Raw genomic sequence first — 13,821 nt, 5'->3', positions numbered from 1 at the left:
ATGGTCTAATAAGACTCACACGGCCTTGTATTGGTTTCGATGGCTCGTAGCATCCGCTGCGACTTTGTGTATGGTGGAATGTACAATAAAGCACGTTCACACATTCAAATTTGGTTTATAATAAGTAAGGTTTATTTTGATTTAAGTTAGATGTTTTAAAATCAAAATTATCTTAAATCAGGTTTATACGTTTTAAATCGCTTTTGCGCAAACTACTTGTGTTGTTATGCAAGTTTTTTAGACCTAAAAAATTCAATGTTTGATACATCAAACCACTGAAAACAGCGTTTAAAACCTCGTCAAGTGTAAACATAATTATGCCGTAGACTAGTTTAATTATAAACTTTCTTTTATTAATGTAAACGCCGTTACACGTCTTGTCGGAACACAAGCAACCTGATTGTGTTATGAGGCGAAAACACTTTATTTGATGTAATACATCGGCAAATGTAAAAAAGAGCCAAACAGTTTCGAACTATTTGTTTCATATCGTCTATTGAAAACTCCAATCAAAAGTGTTTTCTGTCTGTTTCCGTTCGATTGCACGACTACCCGTTTAGGCGAAATATGAGCGAACTCCCGGCCGCAACAGAAGTGCAAAGCAACCAGACAAAACCTTCAAAATTTTTAAATTAATGCCTTTGAACTCGAGCACATGCCTCGACAGTATTTCCTTTTCGTTTACGTTTGTAAGGCAGTATAGTGGTCTAAGCACGTGGAAAGATTATGTAAGACAAAACGTGTATACTAGCCAAGGGAAGACCAAGCTAAAGTATGCGCGCAAGTGCCTACCGGTTTTTTTTTTTTTTTGTCTTCATACATAATTTTACAATGTTTTTACCAAGTATTCTCTGGAAACGTTGTTTCTATACATGAAAGGGGACACAATTTGTTGTTTTTTGCTAGATTCTAATCGGCGAGTGTTCACGGCCGCAGTAACATCAACGCTGCTTATGCGGCAGCGTCGAGAAGCTCCAAAAGGAGGTCCTTCCACTGCTTGGTTCTCATCGACAAAATAGCTGGACGCACTTTTTTATTTGACTCCACTAGCCAAGCACAGTTCAGCAATGCCACAACCAGATAAGGTACAAACAAGAACGTCGAAAGCCCTAAGGCTGTGCAATAACCTTCATCGGCAAGATGAAAAGCAATATCTCGCAACACATCTTTCCGTCCTAAGCGTGTATTAAGACCTTCTTACTATAAAAAAAAAATAAAAAAAAAATTGCCGCAAGCGTTGTTTTTCGGAACAAAGAAACGGAGGTTTTTGCTTAGGAACTCTGTGTTTTATTTCTTAGTATAAAAATTAAAGTCGAATCATATCCATTTAGATCATCAGCCAATTCAGATGTCATCGCACAAATTATCAAATGTGATCACGGTGACGTGGTGATGGTCCTGAAAGTCCATTCTCCTGACTTCCAGATACTAATTTACGCGAAGATCTGATTTCTGGGCATCACCTATTAATTGTTTGCAAAAAATCCAGTCGGCCGAAACGGGAAAATTGCACAAATCATATTGACTCTCCGCTTCCTTTAGCATCATTTTTAATTCGGGCAAACACGCATCCAGATTAATCAATAAAATCTTCGAGATATAATGAGAGCACGTTTGCCTTAACAACAATACTCCACGCCTTCGTCGACATATCTTACCGAAGTGTAGTCGGGTCGTATTTTGCTTTCACGCTCCTGAGAATTATCTTTACAACTGACATACCCACGTGCATACATTATTTTCTGACCAAAAATAAAAAAATTACTAGCAGATTTTTAGTTCTGAGGATCTGCTAGAACACGGGCACCGGCCAGGTTGTGACTGTTCGGAACACTTTATCACAGAGAAAAAATATAAATAAAACAATTCTTCACTTTTTTGTTTTTTTGAGGGGGGGGGGGTGGTGAACTGAGGCTCATGTTGGCGGCAGCGGCCCCGTGCCGGTGGTCTCAAGTAGTTTGTGAACTAAATCCACTTGAACTTAGGTACAAGCGTTTAACAGCGTACCACCGCAGGTAGTTCATTGTTTCCTATAAACATGGACCTGAGGGCGATGTCCATAGCAGACTGAACAAAATGAATACGAACCCTCATCCGTATTTTGATGAAGTTCCAAATAACAGTACTTAGTTCCTTTACAATAGCTTGCCAGCCTACTGAGGGACTTAGAAATGTTTTATATCGTTTACCCCCCGAAATATACTCGTGGCGCCAGCTACTCGATGGTGACCTTCTGGCCACAGGTAGACATATTACCTTGGGTAAAAAGCTTGTCCACGGTGGCGGCATTGCACAGTGTTCCTCGGAAGCGGGAGTCACTAAGGTAAGGAACCATGAAAACATGACGTAAACCAACGACCTCACTGAGGACGTCAATGATGGTGGAGGATGAAGCTGCCTCGTTGCTTCGAAGTTGATGACTGATGCTTTACTTGGCCGGAAGCCAGGAGACAGGGCACCAGGAACACGGTGGTCAGGAGAGTTCCCTATTTCGAGATTTCCCAGGAGCCAGCAGCTGTGCGGCGGCCTCCGGGGCCGGGAACAAAAGCAGCTTGCGCAGTGATGAACGCGACAAACAACAGCTGAGCCGTGACGACGCCAAACGCCCCTAGCGATTCGGGACATCGACCCCTTGCGTCGTTTCTTGGCAGATGTATGCGGACCCATTTCTCGGGGAACCTGGACGTCAGCACACAGCTTTTGGAGCGGCGAGGACCCGAAACACACTTGTTTGCTCGGGAGAAGTGTGTTTCGGAGTCTCGCCGTAGCGCGGCGCCAGTAACGTGCATGTCCTCTCATCCGTTGCCTGCCGCTCCAGATTTTGCATTTCGGAGGCCGTCTCTCTTGGCGATCTGCCAGGCTTCGTCAGTATAGGAGGGTATGCCACTGCAATCGTCGAGCACTTTACGATGCGGAACGCCGGAGTATTACCTATCACTTTGGCTGTCGGACCCGTTCGATGAGTGCCTTGAAGACAAAAGAAGACTTCGTCTCCACTACATTCGTCGAACCCGTTTGAACGCAGAACGCCATGGCGTCCAGCGTTTGACTTTTGCTTTCTAACGTGTACGACAAGTGAAAAAAAAATTGGTTGTGGGTATGTTTACACAGCCTTGAAGTTAGTCTGCCTTCAACGAGCAACTTATTGTCTCTCAGCTGTAGCTAGCAATTTAGACTGTGCAGTAAGACCGCCAGCCTAAGGTCTTTGACGTGCACCAGGCAGTAGTGATACATGACCGCACTCCGGTACGATGCTCGTTCATATCGAAACGGGCAGGGGTGGGGATCGAATCCAGGATCCTGCGTCTTCTGCAGTGCAAGCTTTCGCTTCAAGTGCTCCAAGCTAGTGTGCGCTAGACAACTCGGCCACCGATCCTGTTTTCGATGAGTGAAATGGAGAAAAAGGCAGCTAATCTTTAGTTCTACCCACTAATCGTACCAACCAGAACTCGGCGTTCTTACGTCACCACGCGCTCTGGTCTCCTCCTCTCGCTCAGTTTTTCGGCGCATAGCTTCCTTGCCTTCCCTTTATGGGGGGGCGAGGTCGAAGCTACAACCAGGAGTGAAGCAGGAGCATGTTGGACTGAAGGATGCATTCACTGAACGAGCGCTCGTGCTTGGCGAAGTTCTGGAGCTTCCACTTTTAGCTTCTGCTACGTTTGCTGCAGTCACTACCCTTCCTCTTTTTTCCCCCGAAGTTTTGTTAACGGCAGTGCAGACAAAAAAATATGGGCGCGAGGTCAATGCCCAAACAAGACGTTTTGCTGAGTCTAATGACGCACACTTGAAGTAGCTTTAAAAGCAACAATATCTTTTTTCTTTTTTTTCGGGCTCGAAAAGGGTACATGGAGTAACAACAACATAAAACAATTGCCTTTTTAAATCTTTTTTTCTTTTGTGTACGCACAAATGAACTGCCCGATGCCTAATGGGAAGTTGGAAATAAGCGGAATATGCGCCCCTATCACTGCCTATAACGCCCGGTGAGAACATCACCGGGAATAAATGGGCGACGGAACAAAGAGGTCCGCTTTTGTCTCCCCCTAGTTCGTGCATGTGTAGCCAAAGCATTGGTTGGGTTAGATGCATGTTCATATTATGCACTCCTTATTTATTTACGTGGCAGTGAGTATGCGTAATTGAAGAGACCGCAGTATTCTTCCTTTTTGTTGTTTTGTTCAACAACAAAAGTTTACAGAATCCCTACCGAGGAGCTTCCTCTGCGAGCATGACATTAAACAGAGTCACTACCGCCTACGTTTTACCGAATGACGCGAAAATTTTCTACTACAAAGCTTGCATGGAACTAAGGAATTTTGAAGAGTTGTAAGTAAGAAATTTGAAAAACGTGTGGTATTTTGACTCCCGCACAGTGGTATAACGAGAGCCAGTCATAATTACAAATGAAATAAAATAAAATATCTACTTGTGTTTCACTGTTTTACTGTATTTCATTTCACCTGAAGTCCGATCGCGGCGGACACTATTAGTCATCCCAGCCAATCTAGCTCTGTGAATGTACTACGTGACACGCTCTCCGCACGCCACTGCGCCCCCTCGTAATGGTCTCATAAGACTCACACGGCCTTGTATTGGCTTCGATGGGTCGTAGCATCCGGTGCTGCCACCTGTAGGGTGGAACGTTATTTAAAGCGCGTTCACACATTCAAATTTTGTTCAGAATACGTAAGGTTTATTTTGATTTAAGTCAGTTTTCTTTAAATCAAAATTATTTTAAATAAAATTTACACGTTTTAAATCGCTTTATTTACAAAATAATGTGCTTTGTTATAAACTTTTTTTTAGACATAAAAAATTCATTGTTAAGATATTTCGAACCACTGAAAACAGCATAAGAAATTTCGTAAAGTGTGAACGTAATTATGCCGTAGACTACAGTTTAATTAGAAACTTTCTCTTATTGCTGTAAACGCCGCCATACGTCTTGTTGGAACTCAAGCAGCCTGATTGTTTTACGAGGTGAAAACACTTTATTTGCTGTAATTCTTCGACAAATGTAAACAAGAGCCAAAAAGCTTCTAACTATATTTTTTTATATTGTCTATTCAAAACTCCAAACAGAAATGCTTTTCCTCGGTTTCCGGTCGATTGCACGACTGTCCGTTTAGGCAAAATATAAGCAAACTCCCGGCCGCAGCAGCAGTGCAAAGCAACCACACAAAATCTTTAAAAGTTTTATTATTTTGCCTTCGAACTCGAGCACACCCCTCTCGCCAGTTCTTTTTTTTTTTTTTAAACTTGTAACGCAGCAGTTTGGTCTCAGCACGTGGGGCGATTATGTAAGACAAAACTTGTATACCAACCGAATTAAGATCAAGCTAACGTATGCGCTTGCGCCTATAGGTTTTACTTTTGGTCTGCATACGTATTTTTAGAACGTTGGCACCGAGTGTTCTCTGCAAACGTCGTTTATATACATGAAAGTATAATACTAGGTTGTTGTTTTTCTGCTAGACTCTAATCGCGGAGTATTCACGGCTGCAGTAAAATCAACGCTGCTTATGCGGCAGCATCGCGAAGCTTCAAAGGGGGTCTTTCCGCTGCTTGGTTCCCATCGACAAAAAAGCTTGACGCACTTTTTTTTTATTAAACTCAACTAAACAATCACAGTTCAGCAACGCCACAACAAGATAAGGTAACAACAAGAATGTTAAAAAGTCCTAATGGCATGTAATATCCTTCATCGACAAGATGAAAAGCAATATCTCGTAACACATGTTTTTATCCTAAGCATGTATTGAATCCTTACCACTGTCGAAAATTTAAAAAGAAATTGCCGCAAGTGACGTTTTCCCAAAAGAAAGGAACGTAGTTTTTTTGCTTAGGAACTGTGTGTTTTATTTCTTAGACTGGAACGTAAATCCGATTCATGTCCATTTAAAACATCAGTCAACTCTGATGTCATCGCACAAATTATCAAATGTGATCACGGTGACGTGCTGATGGTTGTCCAAGCCCACTCTCGTGGCATCCAGATACTAATTTACGCGTTCAGGGTGTGAACAATGAATTGGTCGCAAAAAAAACAGTAGGGCAAAGAGTGAAATTTGCACAAATAATATTGACTCTCCGCTTCCTAAGCACATATTCAGATGTTACGTATCTTGTGGTATTTTGTGTAGTTTGGTCATAAATAAAAAAATTTAGATATAAAGAGGGCACATTTACCATAGCAACAATACTCCAAGCCTTCGTCGACATATCTAACCGAAGTGTAGTCGAGTCGTGTTTAGGTTTCCACGCTCCTAACAATTACCGGTACAACTGATATAATCATGTGCATATATTTTTAGTTACAGAAAAAAAAAAGATTACTAGTAGACTTTTAGTTTTACGGATCTGCTGGAACACGGGCACCGGCCAGGTTGTTACTGTTCGGAACGCCTTCTTTATCCGGGAGGAAAAGTTGAAATATAACAATTCTCTTTTTTTTTTAGGGGAGGGGGCGATGAACCGGGACTCCGGATGGCAGCAACGGCCCAGTGGTGGTAATTTCAAGTTGTTTGTGCACTAAAACCGCTCGAATTTAGATACAAAGGTTTACCAGCGTACCACCGCAGGTAGTTCATTGTTCTCTTAAAACGTGAACCCGAGGCCGACGTCCCTTAGCAGACTGTGCAAAGTGAATGCGAACCCTCATCCGTATTTTGCTGAAGTTCAAAACAACGGTACGTAGCTGCTTTACAATTGCTTGCCAGCCTACTTAGGGGTTTAGAATGTTTTTATATATTTAACCCCGCGAAATATACTCGAGGCGCCAGCGACTCGATGGTGACCTTGTGGCCGCCAATAGACACATTACCATGGGCAAAAAGCTTGCCCACGGCGGTGGCCTTGCACAGTGTTACCCTCGGAAACGGGAGCCTCCCAGGTAAGGAACCATAAAAACGTTACGTAAACCAACGACCTACTTAAGCCAACGACCCCACTGAGGGTGTCAATGGTGGTTGCGGATGAAGCTGCCTCGGTGCTTCGACGTTGGTGGCTGAGGCTTTTCTCGACCGGTAGCCGGGAGGCTACCGGTCAGGAGCAGGGTGGTCAAGAGAGTTCCTTATGGCGAGATTCCCCAGGAGCCAGCTGCTGCGCCGTGGCCTCCGGAGCCGGGAACAAAAACAGCTTGCGCAGTGATAAACGCGACAAACAACAACTGTGCCGTAACGACGTCAAACATCCCCAGGTATTCGGGATATCGACCACCTGCGCCAAAGCTGGGCAGATGGGGACAGACAAATAAATAACAATAAAATATACCCGTTAAAAATCAAATAACTAACATTTCTCTCGGATATATTAAGGTAAGTAATATTTATCAGCCGAAGAAATTTTTGATTACACTTTAACTGTTTCTTAGAGGTTCCTGCAGAAGAAAAAAGAAAGATTTACTCTATTGACTCCCATATAAAGTTTTAGTTCTATGAAATTAAAAAAAAAAACATTAAGTATTTTACAGATTTCCTGGAGGGATATAAAGTAGGGACAGCACGCTATCAAATTTCGTGTGTATCTAACCTAAAACTGAAATCTCCTAGGCTGAAGATAATGATCCCTGAAGGAGGGGATCAAGGGGGACGAAATACAAACATATATCTCCAAAGACAGCTAGGTGACTGGTGCGCGACCGAAAAGATCCAGCTCCCTTGCACCTTTGCATTAATTGCATTATCATCATCTCCTAGGTTCTCTGGGAAATAATTAATTAAGTCTTCACCTCATGCCCTGCCAATATGTCTTCCCTGTAGCAAATGTATCATCCCTGTAGCAAGCTTTGCGCGCAGGGTGCTTCAACGAGGTTGTCGCACGTGCAAACAAGTGCAAACAAGTGCAAACGTGCAACACGTGCCAACAAGTTAAGCAACCTTGTTGCGTCTTAGCTGCCATCCGCCGTTCGGCCAGGCGCGACGCGAGTATGACACGCTCCGGTGGTAGCCAGTATGGGACAACGCCCCCTTTATTGCTTCGAACACAGATATATAGAGAACGCCACGACTAGTGACGTCAACAGGGAAACTGTTATCGGCTTGATAACAGCGAATAGATAGGATGTAAACAATGACAATGCAACATTTCCTGTTGACGACTAGTGACGTCAACAGGGAAACTGCTATCGGCTTGATAACAGCGAATAGATAGGATGTAAACAATGACAATGCAACATTTCTTCTCCTCTTAATATTGCAAACGATCGATCGGTTTCCGTGTCCGCGTTGAGCGTCGTAAGGCTGGTTGGTCTTGACCGTCGGGGGCTGGCGCGTCTTGCTCGCTCGGTGGCCCCTGGCTGTCCGGCTGTCCTAGTGTCACTGGCGGCCCGACGTTGTCCGAACCGTTTTTAGGGCCACCCAGACTTTCAGTCGGACCTTGTCTGCCGCGGACCTGGTCCATGTGTCGACGGACTGTTCCCTCCGGAGTCTCGATGACCAGCATCCTTGACCCGAGCTTGTTCTGGACGGTCCCCGGTGACCATCTTTCACCTTGGCCGAAGTTGCGGACCCACACCGGTGCTCCAAGGTCCCAGGAGTCTCCTTGAACCTGCACATCGTCGGACAATAACGCAGGCCGGAACGGTACAGTCATGTCCAGGCGCGAACGAATGCGGTACCCGAGAAGTATTTCCCCTGGGGACTGGCCACACGCTAAAGGCGTCCGGCGATAATTTATCAGGAGCTGCGCCAGCCTTTTTCCCAAATCTCCCCCAGTTAACTTAGCGAGGCCGAACTTGATCGTCCTGACTGCCCGTTCAGCCAACCCGTTAGACTGAGGATGATAGGGCGCACAGCGGAGGTGACACACATTGTTTCTTTTCACAAAATCTTCAAAATGCTGACTAATGAACTGAGGTCCATTATCAGAAACGATTGTTCTGGGCAGACCGAACCTGCTGAACAGTTCTCGGAGTTGATTCACAGTCGCCTCTGCCGTTGTTGATCGCATGATGCAAGCTTCAATCCATTTGGAATGGGAATCGACGACTATCAGCAACATCCTTCCCTCAACTGGTCCTGCAAAATCGATGTGCACTCTCGACCATCTTTCTTTTGTTTCTGGCCAATTCACCGGCGAGCACGCAGACGGCATTGGGGCGGCTTGTACGCACTCGTTACAATTTCCGCTCAGTTGTTCCACCTCCCGGTCCAGTCCCGGCCACCAAAACAACGACCGCGCATTTCTCTTCATGGCTGATACCCCCTGGTGAGATTCGTGCAGCAGCTTGAGGATGTCCGGGCGGGCCCGTGTCGGAATCACGAGGCGCCGGCCCCAGTAAAGTAACCCGCGGCACGTAGACAGCTCGAGCTTCCGGGAAAAATAAGGCTGTACCTCTGTCTGGTTCTTCAGAAGGCTAGCAGGCCAGCCGTTCTGCACGTACTTGATGACCTGCAACAACGTATCGTCTGTTTTCATCAAGTCTTCTAGCCGCTGCGCGGACATAAATGCTTCGTCTACGCGGTGCAACGTCAGCACAAATTCCGGGAGGTCTTCTTCCACTGGTGGTCCTTGCCGTGGAAGTGGCAATCGACTCAGCGCGTCAGCGTTTCCGTTTTGTTTGCCGGGTCGAAATTCTATTTTGTACCGAAAATCGCTGAGTAGCAGAGCCCACCTTTGAATCCGTCCAGACGCCAGTAGCGGGACAGGCCGGTCTTCTCGAAGCAGACCCACAAGTGGTTGATGGTCCGTGACTAATACGAATTGGCGTCCTAGTAAATAATCACGGAACTTGATTACGCCAAAGATCAACGCAAGTGCCTCCTTTTCTAGTTGCGAATAGTTCTTTTCGGCGGAGGTCAATGTTCTTGACCGAAAAGCTATCGGTGTATCGACACCCCGGATCTTGTGCGATAGGACGGCGCCCACTCCTGTTGGGGACGCGTCACATTCCAGTCGCAGTGGCTTCTCAGGGTCAAAAAATGTCAGGACCGGTGATGTCAGCAGCGCGGCCTTGGCCTGTTTGGCGGCCTTATCTTGCCTTGGTCCCCAATTCCACCTTTGATCCTTGCCGAGCAGCTCGTATAACGGTGCTAGCAGCGTCGACATATTGGGCAAGAATCGGTGATAATACGTCAGAAGCCCGAGGAAGGAGCGAAGTTCGCTCACATTTGACGGCGTCGGTGCATCTCGGATGGCCTCCAAGTTTTTCTCGATTGGATGTAGTCCTTCCTTGTCGATCTGGTGGCCCAGGTAAGTGATGTCCGGCTTCCTAAATTGGCATTTTGATCGCCGAAGCTTGACACCCATGTCCCGGAAGCGTTGCAGCACCCTGCTCAGGTTGTCGGTTCCCGGTTGTTCCGCTACCAGGACGTCGTCCAGGTACACTTGCACGCCCTCCAGATCTGCGAGCATGCTCTCCATCTTCCTCTGAAAAATCGCCGGCGCGGAAGCAACTCCAAACGGAAGGCGATTGAAGCTGTAAAGGCCACGATGGGTGTTGATGACTGTTAATTCCTTCGACTCTTCATCCAATGCCACCTGGCTGTAAGCATCCCTAAGGTCTAAGGTGCTAAATAAAGAACCGCCCCGCAACGACGCAAACATATCAGCTATGTTAGGTAGCGGATACTGCTCTGTGTTGCACGCCATGTTCGCTGTCAACTTAAAATCGCCGCACAGGCGTATCGAGCCGTTCTTTTTCTGCACCAGTACAATCGGTGCTGCCCACTCCGAATGGCTTACAGGTGAGATAACTCCGGCCTCTACCAACCGATCCAGCTCCTCTGACACTTTGTCGCGAAGCGCGTATGGAACAGGTCGTGCCTTCATAAACTTCGGCACCGCTCCCTCCCTCAAATGAAGACGTACCGGTGGCCCCTTGATGGTTCCCAGGCCTGGCTCGAACAGGTCCTGAAACCGCAACAGCAGGTCTTCCAGCTTTCTCGTTGAGCCTGCAACCACGCTTGACACCAGAGGGTCCAGCAAGTTCAGTTTGCCGATTACGTCTCGACCACACAGGCTTGGTCCGGGGCAGTTCACAACCACGAGCGAAGCCGGCACCGTGACGTCATGGACGGTCGCCCTCATGTGTAGCTCCCCGAGGATGGGCAGCTGTCCCAAGTAGCATCGGAGACTCAGCTTGGTTGCCGACAGCGCCGGCCAATGGTCCTTGTGCTCATTGTACACTTCACGGGGAATAACACAAACAGGAGAGCCCGTGTCGACTTCCATGGTCAGTCGTACTCCCCCCCAGGAGATCTGCCTTCGGACCGGCGGTTCAAAACGTGCCCGTGTTCGAGGTTGTACCGTGTACACTGATGCCAAGTCCAGGTCCTCTCCCTCTGACGCCGTCGCAGCTGCAATCGTCGAGATTGGTCGTCCTGGAGTTGCAACGTCATTATGCGCCCCACATTTCTTCGCGAAATGGCCTTGTCTGCCGCATCGGAAACATCTGGCGAATCTGTGCCGACACGCGTCCCGTGCATGTGAACTGCTTCCGCATCGCTCGCATTCTTCTTTCCTTGTATTGTACCTCCTTCCCAGGTCTGGCTGTTTTCGGGACTTTCCGGCTATTCTGTGTAGCTCCGCTTCATTTTTCACCTCCTGGCTTTCCATGTTCTTTACCTCCTTTGTGGCTACCTCTGCCGCGGTAGCTAAATCTTCTGCCTCTGCCAAAGTCAGGTCTCGCCTTGCCAGTAGTTGACGTTGAACTGTCTGGTTTCGCACTCCGCAAACAATGCGATCCCGCAGCATGCGGTCCAAGCTGTCTCCGAAATTGCAATTTTCCGCAATTTTCCTCAGTTCCACGATGAAGTCTCGTACCGACTCGCCTTCCCGCTGTTGCCGATTGAAAAACTTGTAGCTTTCAGCTATTTCGTTAGCCTTGGGCGCGTAGTGTCGACCCAGGATGCCGACAACTTCCTTGTACGTCAGTTCGTTGACCCTTCGAGGCGCGCATATTCCGCACAGTATTCCAATCGGCCTGGAGCCGAGCGCGGCTACCAACAGTGCGCGCTTCCTCTTATCTTCGGTAATAGCATTTCCTTCAAAGTAGGCTTCAACTCGAACAACATAAGTTTCCCACTTATCTTCTGCGTCGTGGAAGAAGGGAACTTGAAACGCCGTGGCCGCAGTTGCCATTCTTGGGCTGTCCTTGCTTGTCGTGCCCGTTGAGTGAGTTCAGCTCGTCGCCACTGTTGCGTCTTAGCTGCCATCCGCCGTTCGGCCAGGCGCGACGCGAGTATGACACGCTCCGGTGGTAGCCAGTATGGGACAACGCCCCCTTTATTGCTTCGAACACAGATATATAGAGAACGCCACGACTAGTGACGTCAACAGGGAAACTGTTATCGGCTTGATAACAGCAAATAGATAGGATGTAAACAATGACAATGCAACATTTCCTGTTGACGACTAGTGACGTCAACAGGGAAACTGCTATCGGCTTGATAACAGCGAATAGATAGGATGTAAACAATGACAATGCAACCCCCGTTTCACCCCTTTTCACCCCGTTTCAAAGAGAAAAAAAAAAGGTGCCAAAAGGGCCACAAGGAAAAATCTGTGCCTTGTGAAACCGGTGTAGTTTACGACATACCGATGACTTGTGGTTTTAGGTACACGGGGCAGACCTCAAGATGCTTGAACGATCGTCTGACTGAGCACAAAAGAAATGTAAATATAAAGCGACTAATTCCGAAATTGCGACACATGTACAAGAATCCAGAAACTGCTCGGCAAGTGGTCCGGTACAAGAAGTCAACGACGTGAAAAGGGTTGTAAAAGAGACAGTGAAAATTAGGTCGATCGGCAACTGCATAAGCCAGGCGTCTATGCTTTTTAGTGATATGGCGAAAGCTTTTCTGCGAATATGATTTGAACAGGTCTTGTGTTTTTCGCGAGAGGTACCTCCTTTGTCATGTACTTGTTCCGGATGTATGCGTACGTAGAAAGAAAAAAAAAGTGTAACAGGTTGATGGGTTCGTACTGCAGTCGGTTCCGTGTGGTTCGCTTGTTCGTTTGTTGTAAAGTTAAGAGTGGCTGCGAGGTCGAGAATGTCCCCTTCGGCCGATGTTTTGTTGTGTGTTTACCGTTTGTTAACTCAAAGTGGTTCGTGACTTTTTTTAAGAACTTTGTGGCTGCGAAGTCAAGGCGTGTCCCATTGGTACCATTGTTTGGAATGTTTTTTGGTGGCGGTGTTGGGTCAGGATGTATAAAAGGAGGGAGAACTGAATAAAGTGGTTAGCTGTGTTTGAGACGTCGTCGTGTTCCTTCCACCCAGTCTCAGGTGGTAAAAAATGGTAAAGTTCATTCGATGCATTGCGGCAGCGGCGGTGTAACGATACTGGATTGTGACATTGGTTTATTTAGATGGCAGTCGATATAATGACAACGATGGCTGCGTGACGATAGCGACTTTTAGCAAACCGCCAAAGCTCGGTTACACTCGATGTTCAGCGTAGCAAACGTGGCGTAGCTCAACCTACACGGATTGCTTGCAAATATAGAGTTCTCGCTCTCCGGCCAATGAAAGACGAGCGTTCTGCGCTACGTTGCGTTCGCTGCGCTTGACGTCGGAGTGTAGCAGAGCCTTTACCGTGTTCTGCGTACCGCAATATCGGAGCCTTTAAAGAATGTTTTTAAGCGTTCGCCCCGCGGTCATGGTGTCATTCGGGCGCGCGCTTTGAAGCATGGTTCAAAGGCTCTGGTCCTGCGTTACACTGAACACGGTAACAGTCCCCACCGTTAGAAAGGCTATTCCGGTCGTTTACTGTTCGTGAACCAAAGGAATACATAAAGCAGTTATAATATCTACTCAATGTGTTGTACTACATATTTCGCTGCGAGCTTTGCAAGATGAGCCCTGGTTGTAGAGATAAC

General features: G+C 46.9%; 2 protein-coding genes across 3 annotated transcripts; both read right to left on the bottom strand.

Moving 5' to 3' along the window:
* Positions 1–8,122: 8,122 nt before the first annotated feature.
* Positions 8,123–10,851, bottom strand: LOC121835955 (uncharacterized protein K02A2.6-like). Of its 2 annotated transcripts, none has more exons than XR_006077728.1 (2): positions 10,810–10,851; positions 8,123–8,547 (listed from the first exon to the last, which is right to left on the bottom strand). XR_006077728.1 is itself a non-coding variant. In XM_042290540.1 (2 exons), exons 1-2 carry the CDS (start codon positions 10,588–10,590, stop codon positions 8,188–8,190), a joined length of 843 nt encoding a protein of 280 aa, XP_042146474.1. In that variant the 5' UTR covers positions 10,591–10,627; the 3' UTR covers positions 8,123–8,187. The 2 variants fall into 2 exon arrangements, 1 of the variants encoding a protein (XP_042146474.1); XM_042290540.1 differs by lacking the exon at positions 10,810–10,851 and adding an exon at positions 10,108–10,627.
* Positions 10,852–10,908: 57 nt separating this feature from the next.
* LOC115313215 lies at positions 10,909–12,123 on the bottom strand (the record flags this gene model as incomplete). Its single annotated transcript, XM_040216167.3, has 1 exon — positions 10,909–12,123. A coding segment is annotated over exon 1 (1,173 nt), but the record flags the coding sequence as incomplete, so codon positions are not given.
* Positions 12,124–13,821: the final 1,698 nt, after the last annotated feature.

Source organism: Ixodes scapularis, unplaced genomic scaffold (assembly GCF_016920785.2).
Source record: "Ixodes scapularis isolate PalLabHiFi unplaced genomic scaffold, ASM1692078v2 PGA_scaffold1__304_contigs__length_218370807, whole genome shotgun sequence".
Classification (NCBI taxonomy): domain Eukaryota; kingdom Metazoa; phylum Arthropoda; class Arachnida; order Ixodida; family Ixodidae; genus Ixodes; species Ixodes scapularis.
Note: the sequence above shows the minus strand (reverse complement) of the source record. Positions and strands in the feature narration are given on the sequence as shown.